At 43.4% G+C, this 19,071-nt stretch overlaps 1 protein-coding gene across 1 annotated transcript in view; it reads left to right on the top strand.

Moving 5' to 3' along the window:
• UST (uronyl 2-sulfotransferase) overlaps positions 1–19,071 on the top strand; it is a 161,292-nt gene that overhangs the window by 109,617 nt on the left and 32,604 nt on the right. The window contains exons 6-7 of the mRNA XM_082302750.1: positions 9,957–10,054; positions 18,768–18,925. Of these exons, the coding sequence (XP_082158876.1) occupies positions 9,957–10,054; positions 18,768–18,925 (256 nt within the window). The remainder of the gene's footprint in view (positions 1–9,956; positions 10,055–18,767; positions 18,926–19,071) is intronic.

Here is a 19,071-nt window from a genome sequence, read left to right as displayed (position 1 = left end):
CCTGAATGTCTTTCAGCATTATAGAGTCCTTCTGTATCTCCGTGAGGTCAGATTTCTTATCTGCTGTCATTAATATTGCCTGAAAAAGTTGCTACTTTACTGTTAACCCTTCTTTGTTATTCTTGAGTATTGTCTCAGCACAGATGCTGTGCGCCCTTACTCAGTGTCTCATTTCACTAAGAAAACCAGCTATTTTATTCCTGTCTTTAGTTTCCTACCCTTAATCATTCTATCCTCTCTTTTTTACCCTTTTTTTTTTTTTTCTGAGATCAAAGGACTGTGTTTATCACATCTTTAGTGACTGGATCAAAGATCCTGTTGCAAGATAAAGAAGCTTTTTCTGCTGATTTTTTTTCTTCCCCTTGCTGATTGTGTTGTTCATTACGATGTTGTCTAATACTAGCTAGGTTCTGGCAATCTTCTGTTTATTTTATCAATTTTTTCAAAAGTGTCTTTGCTTGTCACTTCAGTTCGAGACTACTTTTCTCTGACTTATGCTTTTTCTAGAGAGCCCTTTTCTGTATGCAAACAACCTGTTGAGTGGAAGGTGTCCCTGCTCATGGCAGGATGGTTGGAACTAGATGCTCTTTAATTTCCCTTCCAATCCATACCATTCTGTTTCTGTGATGTCCCATGGTTTTTCTCATATGATTTTTCATTCTGAGCAATCTGGTAACGGATATTACTGCTCAGTTGTGAGCAGGACTTGCTGTTAATACAGGTCACAGAGTCTTAGTATTGCAATATACTTGGCTGAACATAGATGCTTTTAATGTTAGAAGAGTGATGTATTAGAGAGGTGATGATCCACAGCGCTACTTGATGATTTCCTCTGCATCTCCTCCAATTTGTTTTTTTAAAAATGTTTTAGCACAAGTATTTTCTGGGATCCAGCATTTCAAGGTAAACAAAAGATGTTGGGTTCCAGGAGCCAGAGACATGAAATGATTCCCTAATTCCCAGGCACTACCTTGTTCAGATGAAAACTTAGTAGGGCACTGGCAGGGTCTTTTCTGGTTTTAGTGAAAAAGCCTAAGTTAAAAGTTGTTCTGTTTTAGGGCTTCTGAGAAATTGAAGAGAGTCCAGAAGATGGTCTTAAAAAGGAATTGCTGTAGGGAAATAGAAATCTTCAGGTGAATAAAAAATGTTCTATAAAGCCAATGTCCTGCAGCTATTCCTTGTGTTCATTGAGATCAAGACAAAGCAGTTTTCTGAATTACATTAAGGTGGTTTTGTATCAGATACTAGTAAAGGTTTCCTGACAGTAGGAGCAGTAAAGCATTGCTATGAATTACAGTGGAGATGAACTTTTTTTTTTAAGAGATTGGATAAATGGTAACCTGGTATAGATAAACTTGCTTCTCCTTTAGCAAAGGTTGGTCTAAAATACTTCTCAACAACCTGAGTCTTCTGCCTTTCTTGCCGGGACAGGGGCAGCCAAGGCTGAACTGCATTGCCAGGAATGGTGAGACCACCCTACCAGGAGCACCATCACCCACCAGCAGCATCTCTGTCCTCTTTCAGCCCACTGACTTCAGCCTCACAGTCAGCTCCAGGCTGAGGCTGTCACCTGTCAGAAATTAACTTTATCTGTACTCTAGAACTATCTTTTTTGAGCATAAATTACTGTCTGTATATGTTGACTTGTACAAAGCATTTGGCACTGTCCCACACAACATTCTTGTCTCTAAAATAGAGAGACGTGGATTTGATGGATGGATTAGTTGGTGGTTAAGGAATTGTCTGGACAGTCGCACTCAAAGAGTTGCAGTCAGTGGCTCAATGCCCAAGTGGAGACCAGTGGCAAGTGACATTCCTTGGGGTCAGTAGTGGGACTGGCGCTGTTTAACATCTTTGTGGGTGACAGCGGGATCAAGCATGCCCTCAGCAAGTTTGCTGATGACACCAAGCTGTGTGGTGTGGTTGACATGCTGGAGGGAAGGGATGCCATCCAGAGGTGCCTGGATGAGCTTGAGAAGTGGGCCCTTGTGAACTAAATTAAGTTCAACAAGGCCAAGTGCAAGGTCTTACAGCTGAGTCAGGGCAATCCCTCTGTATCAGTACAGGTTGGGGATGAACAGATGGAGAGCAGCCCTGGGGAGAAGGATTTAGTGGTGCTGGTAGATCAGAGGCTGGACATGGGCCAGAAATGTGCACCTACAGCCCAGAATGCAAAATGTGTCCCGGGCTGCAACAAAAGCAGCATGGCCAGCAGGTCAAGGGAAGTGAGATTCCACCTTCTATGACTTTCTCTTTTACAACTCTGCTGAGTTCAGCTCTGGGGCCCTCAACATAAGAAGGACATGGACCTGTTGAAGCAAGTCCAGATGATGTCCATGAAGATGATCAGAGGGCTGGAGCATATCTCCTATGAAAACAGGCTGAGAGCGTTGAGGTTGTTCAGCCTGGGGAAGGGAAGGGAAGGGAAGGGAAGGGAAGGGAAGGGAAGGGAAGGGAAGGGAAGGGAAGGGAAGGGAAGGGAAGGGAAGGGAAGGGAAGGGAAGGGAAGGGAAGGGAAGGGAAGGGAAGGGAAGGGAAGGGAAGGGAAGGGAAGGGAAGACCTTAGAGCAGCCTTCCAGTACCTGAAGGGGGCCTACAAGAAACCTGGAGAGGGACTTTTTAAAAACAGCATGTAGTGACAGGACAAGGGGCAATGGCTTTAAACTGAAAGATGGTGGGTTTAGAGATTAGGAAGAAATTCTCTTTACTGTGAGGGTTGTTGGAACAGGTTGCCACAGAAGTTGTGGATGCCTCATCCCTGGAAGTGTTGGGGAGACCAGGCTGAATGGGGCTTTGATGCACGTGATCTAGTGAAAGGTGTCCCTGCCTTGCCAGGGGGATTGGAACTAGGTGATCCTAAAGTCCCTTCCAGCCCAAAACATTCTATGACTTGCTGCTTTTTTTATAGGCATCAATTTTCTAGTGTCCTCGTGCCCTCCATTAGGGAGGGCTGAAAAGTCCTTGAGGTGGTGGGTATTTCCTGCTCAGCATTTGCAGAATTGAATATATGCCATTCCTAATTGATTTCATTAAAGCTCATCATCCAAGCAGACAAATTTTCCAGGTTCTTCTATGAAGAAGTGTTGGTAAACAGAATTAGCAGAGGTACTGTCTCCTTGCTGTTAGTTGCCAGTGGGATTCGTTCTTGATTACAGTATAACAGTCTTCATTTTTGGTCTTCCCTGGATCTGTGCCCTCTGTAACAGGATGGTTATTTAATGCTTACACACTGCTTCCAGCTGGCAGCCACTCGCCCTTTTTTTTGGCATAATTTTTTTCTACTTTTTTTTATGTCTTTCCTGTGCTAAGATGGTTTGAGGTGAAAAATACAGAAGCAATGGAAAAGAAAGATATGATAAGGTGTCTGCTTACAACTGTGAAGTGGTTCCATTCTTACTAGTAAAACTTACCTTTGACAAATTACGAACATGATTTCTGATAACAGAAAAGAGAGAAATATATCCACCTATGTATTTTCTTGATGTTGTACATCATCTTAAGTTAGAAAATAATGATGTACAAATGTGTTTAATGTTTGTCACATCTGAATAGTGGCATTGTGGGCATAGTTCATCACTTTTGCTATGTCAATGCCAGCAAAAATTTGTATATGAATGAATAACTTATGTCTGCACTTAATGAAAATGTAGATGGTTAGCAGAAGATGCTGTTTTGTTAGCTGCTGCTTCACTTGCTAAGATGCCAGAAAGAAAAGTTTAATACATTTTTGGCTGAAAAGTCAGGCAAATTAGCCCAGGCTAAAGAGTCCATTGAAAGAAAAAAAAAAAAAAAAAAGTGTGAATTAAACTTGGCAGCCTCTTTACTTGGGGGATGGGGGGGGGAAGTAAAAACATGTATTTTGCCAGAAGAAATTGGAAAGTCAATTCAAAGAAACCCCAGAATTATCCTCTACAAAAATGTGTTGAGTTTGCGTGGCAAGCTTTTGGTAGCAGTGGCGGGGTACTGGGGGGCCAGAGGGGCTTCTGTTAGAAGCTGCCAGAAGTTTCCCCCATGTCCCGTGCAGCCAATGCCAGCTGGCTCCATGATGGACCTGCTGCTGGCCAAGCCTGAGCCCTCCAGTGATGGTGGTAGTACCTCTGGGGTAATCTGTTTAAGAAGGGAAAGAAGTTACTGCACAGGAGCAATTGCAGCTGGAGAAGAGTGACAATATGTGAGAGGAGCAGCTCTGCAGACACCAAGGTCGATGCAGAAGGAGAGGGGGCAGGTGTTACAGGCACCAGAGCTGAGATTCCCCTGCAGCCTGTGGTGCAGACCATGGTGAGACAGGTGTCCACCTGCAGCCGGTGGAGGACCCCAGGCAAGAGAGGGTGGATGCCCACGGGAGGCTGTGAAGGACATTAAAGTAGTGACTGAAGTCATCCGCAGTGGCCTGTGTCGCCCTGTGCAGCTGGAGTGCTGTGGTGGCGTTGTGGTATTTATGTGCTCAAGCCCCGTGTTGTTTGCTCTTCTGGTAGACGACCAGAAGGCAGTGGAGGAGGAACAGAAAAGGGTTTCTGTTGCTTTTTGAGCTGGCAGAGCCTCACAGAAGTGAAGGGGCAATCACAGCTGGGGGGCATTTGGGGCAATCAATGCAGGGGGGCATTTGGGGGCAGAAACCCTGCATTCTAGGGTTAGCTGGATCTGCTCTGCCATCTTGTGGAGCTTCTCCCCAGGATGCCCACTGGTCACTCTGCAGCTGCCACTGGTGTCCCAATAAACTTGTCCAGCTTGCTGTCATCTCCAGAGGACAATCATCCCACACAGTTTGGCACAGTCCACCCCACCTGGCAGCCCACCTTGGAGAGGCTCAGCACCACAACAGCACAGGATGAGAAACATTTGGCTTTGTCTATGTTGGTAGTGCTGATTTGGGAAGCAATGCCCAGCACCTGCCCACTCCACAGCAATCTGCTGCCAGTGATGTTGGCATAGGTGCACAAACAGATACCAAATGCCTCCAGAATCTGAAAGAAAGAAGTCATATTGCTGCTGTGTGGCTCTAGTTATCCAAATACTTGATTGAGATTGAATAGAAACATTAAATATCACCTGGTGAAGTAAAACTCTCTCTAATTAGGAACAAAAGTGTGTTGCATTGTATCTTATGTTTCATTAAATGTGTAAATAATTTGTGCTCCTAAGTAAGACTTAGCAAGTCATGTTACATTTATACTTGGAAACCTTCATGCCACCTATACCTTGACTTTTCAGTGTCTTTCTGCAGCCTTCTGAAAGAGGAAGTTTTGCTTTTCCTTCTTTCATTTCATATTTGTACTCACAAGCCCTTTCCTGAGCCATCATGTTTATATTTTCTTCCCCATCACTCTATGGTCACCCAGAGTTCCCTAGCTGGGGCCAGAAAAGATGGGGAATTATGTTGGGGTTTTTTTAGCGTGGCTGTGTTTAGTTCATATGATGCAACATTGTCCTCAGGATGTAATGGTCAGTTTGACCTCTTTAGAAACACCAATTATATGAGAGAACACTTTACAAGCTGTGAGAGGATTCTTGGTGGCTCTCTGGAGAGTTGGAAGAATTTTCCTTGGCTGGCAACAGTAAGGACAAGACTGCACTGCTGACTGTAGTGGTATGTGAAGAGCAGCATTGTAAGCAGGAGAAGTCACCGTAGACTGGGCTCAGTCACTGGTTTTCCACATCATTTTATTCCATTTCCTTTTATGAAAACTTGAAAGATACTTATTTAGGTTGCTGCTGACACACCTCCACATCTTCACCCTCCAGTCTGAAGGAGCATGCACTGTTCCTGGGCTATGAGCAAGGTCTCCTGGTTTCACACAAGCTGAGGTATCCCACAGGGGCAGGGCGTAGAAAGAGGGTGTGTATTTTTCGTTTGGTTTGTGAGAGAAAGGATATTTTTGTAGTTTTCTGTAGATGAACAGATGGAATGGAATGGAAATTATTTGAAAGGCATGTATGTATTTGAGTTATGATTCTGTATTTTAAATTGTCAGGGCTACTAAGAATTGTAATGCATCCATGACAGAATTTGGCGTTTCTGTAATTTTTGGTTGAGACATTGATAATCAAAAGATAGGGAATACCTTGAAGCCTAAGTTTGTTTTGTTTTGTTTTGTTTTTTGTTTGTTTCGGTTTTTTTAAAAATTTTGGGTGTTCCTTCTACTGGACAAAAAAAAGTTGCTATTTCTGTCAGTACTGTTAGGATTTTGTATTAGGATGAAAAAAAAATCAAATTCTCAAATCTTATGGCACATCTTTTTGTATATGGTACAGTATTTGTCATAAGTTAAAGACATTAACTTCAGTAAATTGCTTATTGTTCTAAAAAGAACACCTTAAAGTTTTCTCTTTTTGTGATGGCATTAGAAGTCCCAAAGGAACTTTTTAGCCCTTCACTGTCTACAACTACCTGAAAGGAGGTTTCATGAGAGGAAATGTCCTTAAGTTGCATCAGGGAGGTTCAGGTTAGATAGTTAAAAAAAAAAAATTTCACTGAAAGAGGTGTTAGACATTAGTATAAGTTGCCCAGGGAGATGATGGAGTAACCATCCCTCGAAGTGCTAAAGAGGCATCTGGATATGTGCCCCAAGTGGCACTTGGGGATATAATTTAGGGGTGATTGTGGTGGTACTGGGTTAACAGTTGAACTAGATGATCTTGAAGGTCTCTTCGAAACCTGATGATTCAGTGATTCTATGAAATATTTTTAGTTGGGTGCTGACTTCTTCTTATAGCATGTATGAGCTCACTATGGCAAATAAAATAGTTTATTATTAATCTCAGAAAAACATATTAATAATGCACCTTTGATATATTTCTGATAGATCAGTAGTCTGACTCATCGACAGATTAAAGGATTAAGGCATGTTGTGATTTTTATTTCAAAGACAATTTTACAGAAGAACGCAGCAGAAATTACCGTCTTAACTTTTCAGACAAAATTGTTACATGAGTAGAAAAACATAGTACTGTTTAAAAGAAAGACAGTTTCTGTTGTTACTTGGAGCCCCAGGGCTGATTCCCAGGCCTCCCACTGCCCTGTTGAAGACACAAGCCCAGTGGGATGTGAGTGATATGAAATGTAGCCAGGAGCTGAGGAATAAAGTAAAATACTTCTTTCTTTCTTGTGAAGGGTTATGATCAAAGTACCCCTCTGTGTTTCATTCTGTATCTTTCCAGACTGTGTTAAAATAATTCTTTTAGAAAGCTCCTCCAGTGATTTAAGTGAGCAAGGCTGTCATCTGTCACCTTGCAAATTTTTGTCTCACACACAAACATTTCTGCCCTGAAAGATCTGTGTTCTGCTGAGAAAGCATGTTCTTACTGGGAAATGTGGTTCAATTAATGTTGCTTAGGATAGCAGAGTAACAGTGCCTAGAGTAGCGTCATTTCACCTTGGTTTTCCATGCTCCAGGAAAACCCCAGAAATTCCTGAGGGCCAGTAGCACCAAAAGACGTCTTCCTTTAGGGGTGTTTAAGTTTTAAATGACTAGCATACCTCCATCTGATCTTTCTTTCACCCTTTTTTTTTGGTTGAAAACTGATTTCACATCTCATGGAGTGATCATGTGCTACAAATGCATGAGGACACTCCAGCAGCTGGAATACAGATCACAGCAGTGGTGGCAAACAAAGCCTGGGAAGGGGCAGTGCTTCTACTGCAAAGAAAGCCTGGTGCTTCTGATGTCAGGAAGGTGAAATGCATGTCCTTGTGTGGCAAAAGATTGTAAGTTTGTAGGAAAGCTCACCTGGCGTTTGTATTAAACCTTGAGTCATCAACAAGGAGTGGGGAAGATTAGATTAGAGTCCGCCTGGTTGTTTCAGTGATCACCAGTTTACTCTAAAAAGGACACTAAAAATCTCTTTTTAAGTTACTGTCAGCTGTTCACTTGCTAAAGCTGCACGATTTTCCATGTGAATTTACATTGCTTTTATTGTACAGATGTTTCTCTGGCCATGTGAATCAAATACTGTTTTCACAATTACAAGAAGGTCCCGGTTACACTTTTGTATTGATTCTCCTCTCGGGGAATATTTTCTGACCCACCAGATTCATTATTCTTGCAAAGAAATGGTAAGTTTCTTTGTTGGAAGCTAATGTCCATTCGCCTTTGTATGAGAGTGAGAAAAGAGATAATATACTTAGTTGGGTGTTGCTACAGATTTTTAAATCTTATGTAGGTGTTCTCTCTACCTTCCATCTAATCCATCAATCAAGTGCAAGCCAGCTTGGACATAATTTAAAATATTGTCAGGGCAATATTTCAGATTTTTTAAAATCCAAGCAATTTATTAATTCATTGCAGGTCTTTAGGTTCTTGTGAAAAGCAAAAATATATATATCCCTGAAAGCATCTCTGGTGGTGTCTGTAGTAAAAAGCACAATAAGCCTTTAAAGAAGTACAATTTGTAATTCATGTTAAAAAAACTCGATTGGGATGATCGGAGAGAGGCACATTGCCTGTGCAATCTGTACATCCACACTAAGATTTCTTAGTAATCATAGCATTGAGAATGGGGGGCTGGTTAGCTTCAGCTCAGAGTCTTTAATGTCAAAATTCAGGTCTTGACCATAAATCTTCTGGTGTGTGTTTAAGGCAAGCGCTGAATAGACTGTGGGGAGGAGGGGAAATTGATTGTTTGTATCCCTGTTGGCAGTTCTTATGTTGTTTTGTTTAATGGTTCCTCACCGTGTGATTTACTTCCTAGCCCAGGGTCTTCTGATGTGCTTATAAAATTGGATTCACGTTAGTGTGAGACAGAGTAGGAACCAGAAATGTACTTTAAAAGGCTTACACACCCAAATGGGGCTCTAATGTAGTTAGGTGAGAGAACTGAAGTTCTGGGAAGAGCTTTTCTCTGATGAGGCCTCAGATGCAGATGCTGGAGGCCTGTGCCCTGCCCTGCCCGTGGAGAGCAGGGGATGCTGTCTGTGTCTTCCATGCTGCCAAGCACATCTATGTTGTGGAATGTTCTCTATCCCATTTTATTTACTTGATAAAATACGGATTTGTTTAGTTGTTGGTTTGATATTGATGTGTACCGCGCCTATTACATTGTGAAAGCACACATCTGAATAACAGTGAAGATTGATTCTGCAGAGGTGAGATCCTTCCTTTCTTGCTTTTGTTGTCTTACACATTTTTTGCCCTGTATGTCTCTGGAGTGGGTGTGTCTGCTTGCAGAGTAAGGCTCTATTAGATTAGATAAGGATAATGGAATTCAATCCCACGTGTTTCTTATTGTGCTGAAGTAAAGCTATAAATGGAATGCAGTTCCTCAGGGTTCAGTGGCTGTGCCTACTCTTTGAAAAATGATAAATAGCTTCTAATTAGATGAATGATATTTCATGAAAATGATGCTTTCTTATAACCCCTTTTCTCAGTGGGGCTTTGCACAGTAGGCTCAGTTCTGAAAATCTGAGAAGTTTACAGAATTGTAACCAAAAGTGATGTATGTTCTACTGTTGAGTGAGATGTGTGAATTACAGCTTACATATCTTCATTCCAGTCATTGAATGAAACAGAATTAAAAAAAAAAAAAAAAAAAAAGAGAGAACAGGTAATAATTGTTGCTTGAATTTCATTTATTCTTGCTACTTCAGGTTTCCTCCAGGGTGTATTTAGAACAAAGAAGAGCCTGAAAATAATCTCCTGCATATTTTAAATATTACTCAGTACGAAAGTTGATTAATGTGTCCCACTTTGAATCATACACTAATCTCAGTATAATAATTGTGGGGTTTGCAGCAAGGAAGAGAAAAGTGCTTTCTGCATTCTAGGACAAAATAACTTTTTGTTTCCCCTGCTGCTATTTAGAAGTAGATAGATGGACCAATAAATGACTTTTAAGATTTTTGTTATAGCCTCAGCACAGTTCTTTGACCCTGAGACGACTATAGAAAGTATGAGATAAAGAAAACAGTGTCTAATAGAGAAAGGAAAATACAGTAATTTTTTTTCTTTCCTCCCCCACAGGACATTAATGTATGTATCCTTGAAAACTACCCTGAATGTTCCAATCCCAGGTTATTTTACATCATACCGTATTTCTGTGGACAACATCCAAGATGCAGGTAAATATATGCAAGGTATTTCAATTTGTTCAGCAATAGCTATTGCCAACATTTTGTCAGAAACTGGTAATAAAGAGATGACATTATTTGAAGTACAAGAGAGAAATGTAAGTACAAGGAATGGAGCACTGTATGTGGTAACTGCATGCATTTATTTTGAAGTAAGGAGGGCACTGCAAATGTAGCACTATTCTCTTGATTCATAACATGAATAATTCATCAAATCCAAATGTATTTATGTGAAATTTTTTTCTGGGTTACTCATTTTATCTGCGCTGTAACTTTGTAATGCATGTTTTTGATTTGCTCAGATGCTTGTATCAGGTCTACATGTGAGGAGTACAAGTTTCTGTGTCCATGTAAGAAACCGTAATCATGCTTAAAACTATGTAAAGTGCAGCCTTCTACTGCTTTAATTGAGCTACCTCATTTTTAACATTCTGTGTATGCCATTCTCATTTTCCTGTATTACTGATACCATAGTAAATTTTTATGCAACGATATATGAATAATTTTAAATGCATTTTTGGTTTTAAATACTTTTCTACTGTTGGTAACAAATGTTCTTTGTTAGGCTTGTTCAACTTCAGAGTATTCTCTTTCTGTATTATTCCGGCTTCTCCATAATGAAACAACTGCACATTTTCCAGAACTTCTTTCAAAAGCCATACTTCTGGTAGCAGTTAAAACAAGTGAAAATGTGTTACTTCTTTTGTCTTCATTTCTAAATATCTTTGTTGTAAAATCCTGCCTTATTTTTTTGGCTTAAGTGAAGTTATATATAAGAAACAAAACAGGTTTATTACTTCATTTACATTACACATTTTTTATTAACATATTTTGGCTTTCTTTGCAAATGCTTGTGATTGCACATTGAACTTGTGTGCATGAGTAATTCCATTAACAGTCACATGCCTGAATACTTTCACAACATATCTCTCTGAGGTTCCCAAGCAGCATATTGAAGTACTGTTTTATACCTTGTTGAAGATCTGTCTCCTGTCATGTCCTTGCACTTCCTCCACCTACATCTTAATCCCACAAGGAGCTACAAACAGGAGGCTCATAGTGTTTGTTCGGACACTTTGCTCTTCCAGAAAGCGGATCAGTGCACAGAACATGGTAGAGCATGAAAAACTTCCTACAAGTCTGCTCTAGTAGGAGTAGAAAGTAGTATTCAGACAAATGTTAAATTCACTATTTCGTAGGCTCCACAATAACCTAATGAAGTCAGGGAAGAGGTGTGATTTTCAGCCGCTCCCAGGCAGTGTGGGCAGCTGATTTCCTTTGGCTTGGGACACTGGCATTATACCTTGTCTCAGTATGAATGATGACTGCTTGTCTTGGGGTGACTTTATGATGTGTATCCCCTGTTGCTGCTCTGTGCCCAGACATGAATCCTGTGTCTTTACATGTCTTTAAAACTGGGTGAAAGAGAAAGAAAAAAAAGCCAGGTGGACTTTTTGAAGCAGTTTGTGCTCCAAGGTCTCTCTATCTCTCTGCGTGCTTCTGTGGCAGCAAGAGCGGAGGAAGCATCCTTTGCTGCTTTTCAGCCAGCTTTCGGCTCTGTTTCTCCAGAGACAGATGCAGAGTTAAACTTTTTTTCTCCCTGGGACTTTGGCTTCTTCTTATTCTCCTCTTCTGGAACTGTTCAGAACTTTCCACTGAGGCCTAGAGGGAGCACAGGCCGACCCAGCTCCAAAGAAGAGAGCGAGAGAGACTACACGCACAGAAAGGACTGAAATTTACCAGGTTCTCTCCACAGCAAGAGGTTTTATTATTTAGCATTATTCTTTTCCCATTGTGCATTGTGTCTGTTAAATAAATAGTTTTCTTCCCTTTCACTTTCCTCCAAGGAAAATTTTTCCCGAACCTGGTGGGGGAGGGATGGCTGTAACCTGCCTTTTATCAGAGGACATCCATTTTGGACGTTCCTCCGAACTTGTCTCAAACTGGGACAAATAATTAGTAGCGCCCAGCGCGTGGCTCAGAGGAAAATGAAAAAAACGGTAGTAATTACATTTTGGTTTGGTTTTAATTACTTTGTATTGGGGTAAAGTAGTCACCGTGTTGGTTGGGTTCATACTGTCTCTCTGGTTTGAGGTACTAATGTCTTTCTGGTCCCTAGGCCTGTTTGCCTATGCACAGATTGCTCAGATTTTGTCCCTGGTACGTAACTTTTACCAAGCAGGGTCATGAATCCAGATTTCTATTTTGCTGTGCTCAGTGATAATGATTTATAAGAAGTTAACAGAGGTACAGGCAGCTGTTCAAAAATGTGTATGATTTGTGGTTTCTCCATCCTAATCCCAGTCCTAGTTTCAGTAGCCTGTTTTGGGGGTTTATTAGTAATTGCACCCAGTTTGTTAGAGGAGGAGATGGGGTTTCCCAGCCTTTCATCTCCTTCCCCTTTAAATTTAATACATTATCTTTTGAGAATGTTCAGTTTCCCCTGAATGTTAAAGAGACTGTCTTCCTGGTATTTTATCTGGTAGGCTTCCTCTATATGGTTTGCAGTTTGTCTAGAATCAGGGCTGAGATTTCCAGGGTGACTGATGAGTCGCCTAACCCAGGCATGGAAAATCCTGAGTGGTGTGGGGAATGGGAGGATATGGGCCAAACCCTGAAGAAATTCTCTGACCCAGTAGCTTGGAATTTCCCCCCTGGGCAAATTCAGAACCCAGCTGAGGTGGGGAAATACCTGAAAGAGAAATGCAATGACAATTCTAATGAGAAAAAGCTCATTGCAATATGTTGGGCCTTGACATAAGCCTGTCGCACACTGCTAGGTACTGTAGAGCAGCAGCTAAAGGCAGAGGGGCAGGAAGATAAATCAGCAAAGCCTGCAGACACCCCAGTCACTCAGGCTGCAGCCACACCAGACAGGAAGCCCAAACCAGATGGAGACTCTAAGCCATTGACAGTGGCTCCTGTCACGAGGAAAAAGCACACAACCAAAACTGATCGCCCAGTGAAAGATGATGATGATGCAGGGAAAGGAACCTCAAAGCCACCAACTGACTCAGGCACAGAAACTATTACTGAGTCCATGTCCATGAAGGACCTTCGTAGCCTAACAAAGGACTACACCCGATGGTCTGATGAATGCATAGTAAGTTGGATCGTCTGTATTGGGACACGGCAGGAGATGATATAATGCTGGACAGTGCTGAAGCGAGGCATTTGGGATCCCTGTCACGTGATCCAGCTATTGACCAAGCAATAATAAGGAGGGCTGTCTCTATCAGTCTCTGGACACAGGTCTTGAGTGGCATGAGGGATAGATACCAGTGCGCAGATAATTTCTATATGCAGCAAACGCAGTGGAAGACCATAGGACAAAGGATCCAACACTTGAGAGAACTAGTGGTGGTAGAGATTGTCTGCACAGATGACCCCGGATTGAGGAGTCCAGACTGGGTCAGAGTTAATCCAGTGATGTGGTGAAAGCTCATACAAGCTGGGCCACAATAATACACTTCTGCTTTAGCAGTAATGAAACTGGCTGACAGTGGGAATGACACCATGCAGCATATGGTGACAAAGCTCTGAGCATATGCAGATGCCGTGCATGGCCCAACACATACAAGAATTGCAGCTGTGGAAGCACATCTGCACAAAGTGGAAGATAAGATAGAGAAGAATCACCAGGAACTCAAGAAGGAGATCAACGAGGACCTTCTCCAAATCTCGGTGGTATAGACCAGAGATTCTGTTACCAGACACAGATGTCCTCCAGCTAGAGAGAGAAGGTTCATCCCATGAGGTGAGCTGTGGTTCTTCCCGTGCGATAGTGGGGAAAACATGAAGAGGTAGGATAGACAACCCACTACTGCTCTGGCAGCACGAGTGCATGAATTGAAGGAGTGCAAGACTCAGAAAGAAAGTTCCACCAGAAAGGAAGTAGCTCCAGTTGCCCATAGCCGAACTGCCATATATGAGGGAAGAGAAGATGACATGTCTGATCCCCTTGAAGGAACCTCTAAAATGTATGGCCAGGGAAGGAAGGATAACCAGGACTAGAGGGGCCCTGCCTCTAGCCAGGTAGAGACCGTATTTTTTGGACTGTGTGGTTTCATTGGCCTGGCACATCAGAACCACAAAAATATGATGCCTTGGTTGATACTGGTGCACAGTGCACAATAATCCCATCGCAACATGTGGGGGCAGAATCTGTTTCTATTGCTGGCGTGAAAGGTGTATCACAAGATTTGACCCTGGTGGATAGCTGAGGTGAGCCTGACCAGAAAAGAGTGGAAGAAACATCTCATTGTGACTGGCCCAGAGGCCCCGTGCATTTTGGGCATAGACTTCCTCCGAAGTGGGTATTTCAGAGACCCAAAGGGACTCACGTGGGCTTTTGGGATAGCAGCTGTGGAGGCAGAGGGCATTAAGCAATTGAACACCTTGCCTGGACTATCAGAGAACCTGTCTGCAGTAGGCCTTCTGAAGGGGGAAGAACAAAGAGTACCAATTGCCACCTTGACAGTACATTGCCAACAGTACTGGGCAACTCGAGATGCTGTGATTCCCATCCACAAGATGATCCGTGATCTGGAGAGTCAAGGGGTGGTCAGCAAGACCCACTCACCCTTCAATAGTCCCATTTAGCCTGTGCGCAAATCTGAAGGAGAATGGAGATTGACTGTGGACTATCGTGCCCTGAATGAAGTGACTCCACTGCTGAGTGCTGCTGTGCCAGACGTGCTGGAGCCCCAGTACGAGCTGGAGTCCAAAGCAGCAAAGTGGTACGCCACTATTGACATTGCTAAGGCATTTTTCTCCATTCCTCTGGCACCAGAGTGCAGGCCTCAGTTTGCCTTCACCTGGAAGGGTGTGCAGTAAACCTGGAATCAATTGCCCCAGGGGGGTGCAAGCACAGTCCCACCATCTGCCATGGACTGATCCAGACTGCACTGGAAAAGGGTGAGGCTCCAGAACATCTGCAGTACATTGATGACATCATTGTGTGGGGGAACAGCACAGCAGAAGTGTTTGAGAAAGGAGAGAAAATCATCCAAATTCTCCTGGAAGCCGGCTTTGCCATCAAGAAGAGCAAAGTCAAGGAGCCTGCTCAAGTGATTCAGTTCCTGGGAGTGAAGTGGCAAGATGGATGGCATCCGATTCCCACCGAGGTCATCAATAAGATCACAGCAATGTCTCCACCAGCCAACAAGAAGGAAACACAAGCTCTCCTAGGTGCCATAGGTTTCTGGAGAGTGCACATTCCCAAGTACAGCCAGATTGTGAGCCCTCTCTACCTAGTTACCTGCAAGAAGAATGATTTCCGCTGGGGCCCTGAACAGCAACAAGCCTTTGCCCAGATCAAACAGGAAATTCCTCATGCAGTAGTCCTTGGCACAGTCAGGACAGGACCCGAAGTGAAGAACGTGCTCTACTCTGCAGCTGGGAACAATGGTCTGTCCTGGAGCCTCTGGCAGAAGGTGCCTGGTGAGACTTGGGGCCAACCACTGGGATTCTGGAGCCGAAGCTACAGAGGATCTGAAGCCAACTACACTCCCACAGAGAAAGAAATCTTGCAAGCCTGTGAAGGAGTCCAAGCCGCCTCAGAGGTAATTGGCACTGAGGCACAACTCCTCCTGGCACCCCGACTACCAGTGCTGGGGTGGATATTCAAAGCAGAGGTTCCCTCTACCCACCACGCCACCAATGCCACATGGAGCAAATGGATTGCTCTCATCACACAGCGTGCCCGTATCGGAAAACTGAATCGCCCTAGGGTCTTGGAAATAATCACAAATTGGCCCAAAGGTGAAAACTTTGGTCTCAGTGATGAGGAAGAACAAGAACAAGTGATGTGTGCTGAAGAAGCTCCACCCTACAACCAACTGCCATCAGAAGACACACACTATGCTCTTTTCACTGACGGATCCTGTTGCAACGTAGGGGTGAAATGAAAATGGAAAGCAGCCGTATGGAGTCCCACACAATAGGTTGCAGAAGCTACTGAAGGAGAAGGTGGATCGAGCCAACTTGCCGAACTCAAAGCCATTCAGCTGGCCCTGGACATTGCTAAAAGAGAGAAGTGGCCAAAGCTCTACCTTTACACCGATTCGTGGATGGTAGCCAATGCTCTGTGGGGATGGCTAGAAAAGTGGGAAAAGGCTAATTGGCAGCATAGGGGAAAACCAATCTGGGCTGCTGAAGAGTGGAAAGACATTGCTGCCCGAGTAAGAAAGCTAACTGTGAAAGTCCACCATGTAGATGCCCATGTCCCCAAGAGCCGGGCTAATGAGGAACACCAAAACAACAAGCAGGTAGATCAGGCTGCAAAGATGGAAGTGTCACAGATAGACTTGGACTGGAAACACAAGGGAGAGTTGTTCCTAGCTCGATGGGCCCATGATGCCTCAGGCCATCAAGGCAGAGATGCCACCTATAGGTGGGCACAAGACCAGGGGGTGGATCTAACCATGGACAGTATCTCCCAGGTTATCCATGATTGTGAGACATGCGCTGCGATCAAGCAGGCCAAGCGGGTGAAGCCTCTGTGGTACGGTGGGCGATGGTCCAAATACAAGTATGGGGAGGCCTGGCAGATTGATTACATCACACTGCCTCAAACCCGCCAAGGCAAGCGCTATGTGCTCACAATGGTAGAAGCCACCACTGGATGGCTGGAGACCTATCCTGTGCCTCACGCTACTGCCCGGAACACCATCCTGGGCCTGGAAAAGCAAGTCCTTTGGAGGCATGGCACCCCTGAGAGAATCGAGTCTGACAATGGGACTCATTTCAAGAACAGCCTTATCAACACCTGGGCTAGAGAACATGGCATAGAGTGGGTGTACCACATCCCCTACCATGCACCAGCTGCAGGCAAAGTGGAATGGTGCAATGGATTGTTGAAAACCACCTTGAAGGCACTAGGTGGGGGAACTTTCAAAAACTGGGAGCAGCATATAGCAAAGGCCACCTGGCTAGTTAACACCTGAGTTTCCACCAGTAGAGCTGGTCCAGCCCAATCTGAATCCCTGCATACAGTAGATGGAGATAAGGTCCCTGTAGTGCATGTCAGAGGACGGTTAGGAAAGACTGGATTAATTCTGCCTCGAGTACAGACAAACCCATCCGTGGGGTTGTCTTTGCTCAGGGACCTGATTGCACATGGTGGGTAATGCAGAGAGATGGAATAACATGCTGTGTACCATGTGAAGGGTGAAAACCACCTGTAATGTGGAATGCCTGTATACCACTGCTTGCTGAGTGTCACTGTCACTGTTTGTACACAGCTGTATATGTATATGTATGTATTAATGTGTGTGTGTAGAGCCGACAATATGGGATAAGAGGTGGAATGTCTTGGAGTGACTTTATGATGTGTATCCCCTATCGCCGCTCTGTGCCCAGGCATGAGTCCTGTGCCTTTCCGAGTCTTTTAAATCTGGGTGTGAGAGAAAGAAAAAAGCCAGGTGAACTTTTTGAAGCAGTTTGTGCTCCAAGGTCTCTCTATCTCTCTGCGTGCTTCTGTGGCAGCAAGAGCGGAGGAAGCATCCTTTGCTGCTTTTCAGCCAGCTTTCGGCTCTGTTTTCTCCAGAGAGAGATGGAGAATTAACTTTTTTTCTCCCTGGGACTTTGGCTTCTTCTTATTCTCCTCTTCTGGAACTGTTCAGAACTTTCCACTGAGGCCTAGAGGGGGGCCCAGGCCGACCCAGCTCCGAAGAGCAAGAGAGACTACACACACAGAAAGGACTGAAATTTACCAGGTTCTCTCCACAGCAAGAGGTTTTATTATTTAGCATTATTCTTTTCCCATTGTGCATTGTGTCTGTTAAATAAATAGTTTTCTTCCCTTTCCTCCAAGGAAAATTTTTCCTGAACCTGGTGGGGGAGGGATGGCTGTAACCTGCCTTTTATCAGAGGACATCCATTTTGGACATTCCTCCGAACTTGTCTCAAACCGGGACACTGCTGCTCCCAGAACATAACTAATATGAATTAGTATATGGGATTTGGGATTCATAAGGTTGTCTAACCACATTATGCTTTTGGGAAAAGGGAAGCGTAAAGATGTACCGAGGTTCTGCCAGCTTCTCCCTCTGGGAGAAAAGATAGAAGAACCCTAAACTGTTCTTAAAAACCAGTATCAGTCACAGCAAAAAAAAAAAAAAAAAGCAAATCCTGTAGCAAAACTACAGGGGAATCAGGGGTAATAACAGGGAAAGGGAAGATCCTGGAGACTTTGGCAGAAGTTAAAATGAAGGACAAGGTGGAAAATGTTAGTGTCCTGTGTAGGATTCACCAAGTAACAGCAGGCAGTGGACATTGGTCCCAACAGTTCTGCTGATGTGGTTTAGGGATACCACCACCCCTCAGCACCTTCCAACACCCAGGGCAGTCATTCCTCCCATCAGACAATTTGTGCTGCTTCCAAGTTGAAATACCAAAGTTCACAAGTTTGAGCTGATAAACAGCTCGGCAAAAGATGTCTTCAGAATGGAGTACTTTCACACAGTGATTAGCCTCCTTTTAATGTGATCCTGTTTTTACATGCCAAACCAATTTTAGATGTTGCGGGGAAAAGCTCAGTAAGCTGCTCAGGTTTGGTGGGAAGTCTTTTTTTGTTCTAAGTATAGCACTGAATATTTTTTTTATTCACTTTTGTTCTTGGCTTGAATTTGAGAAGTAAATGCATAATTAAACTTTTCTTTTTCCCTCCTCCATCTGTTCTTCCCCCATCAATTTCATACAGGGAGCCTGGTGAATGGGCCCTTGAAAGAGCAAAGCTGAACGTTAATGAAAATTTTCTGCTTGTGGGCATTCTGGAGGAGTTGGAGGATGTGCTGCTTTTATTAGAAAGATTCTTACCTCATTATTTCAAGGATGTGCTTAGCATCTACAAAAATCCAGGTAACTTTTTTCATTAAAAAGCTATTCTTACGGAAACTTCAGCAAAATCTGAATGGCTGCTGAAGGATACATGTTTCTTTCTTGTTCAGTCAATGAAGAAGTTTATCTCCCTTTTAGGGAGCAGATTCGATTAATGGGGAAGGTCA

This window comes from Coloeus monedula (genome assembly GCF_965178545.1).
Source record: "Coloeus monedula genome assembly, chromosome: 2".
NCBI lineage: Eukaryota > Metazoa > Chordata > Aves > Passeriformes > Corvidae > Coloeus > Coloeus monedula.
The sequence above is the reverse complement of the archived record's forward strand: the minus strand, read 5'-3'. Positions and strand labels throughout refer to the sequence as shown.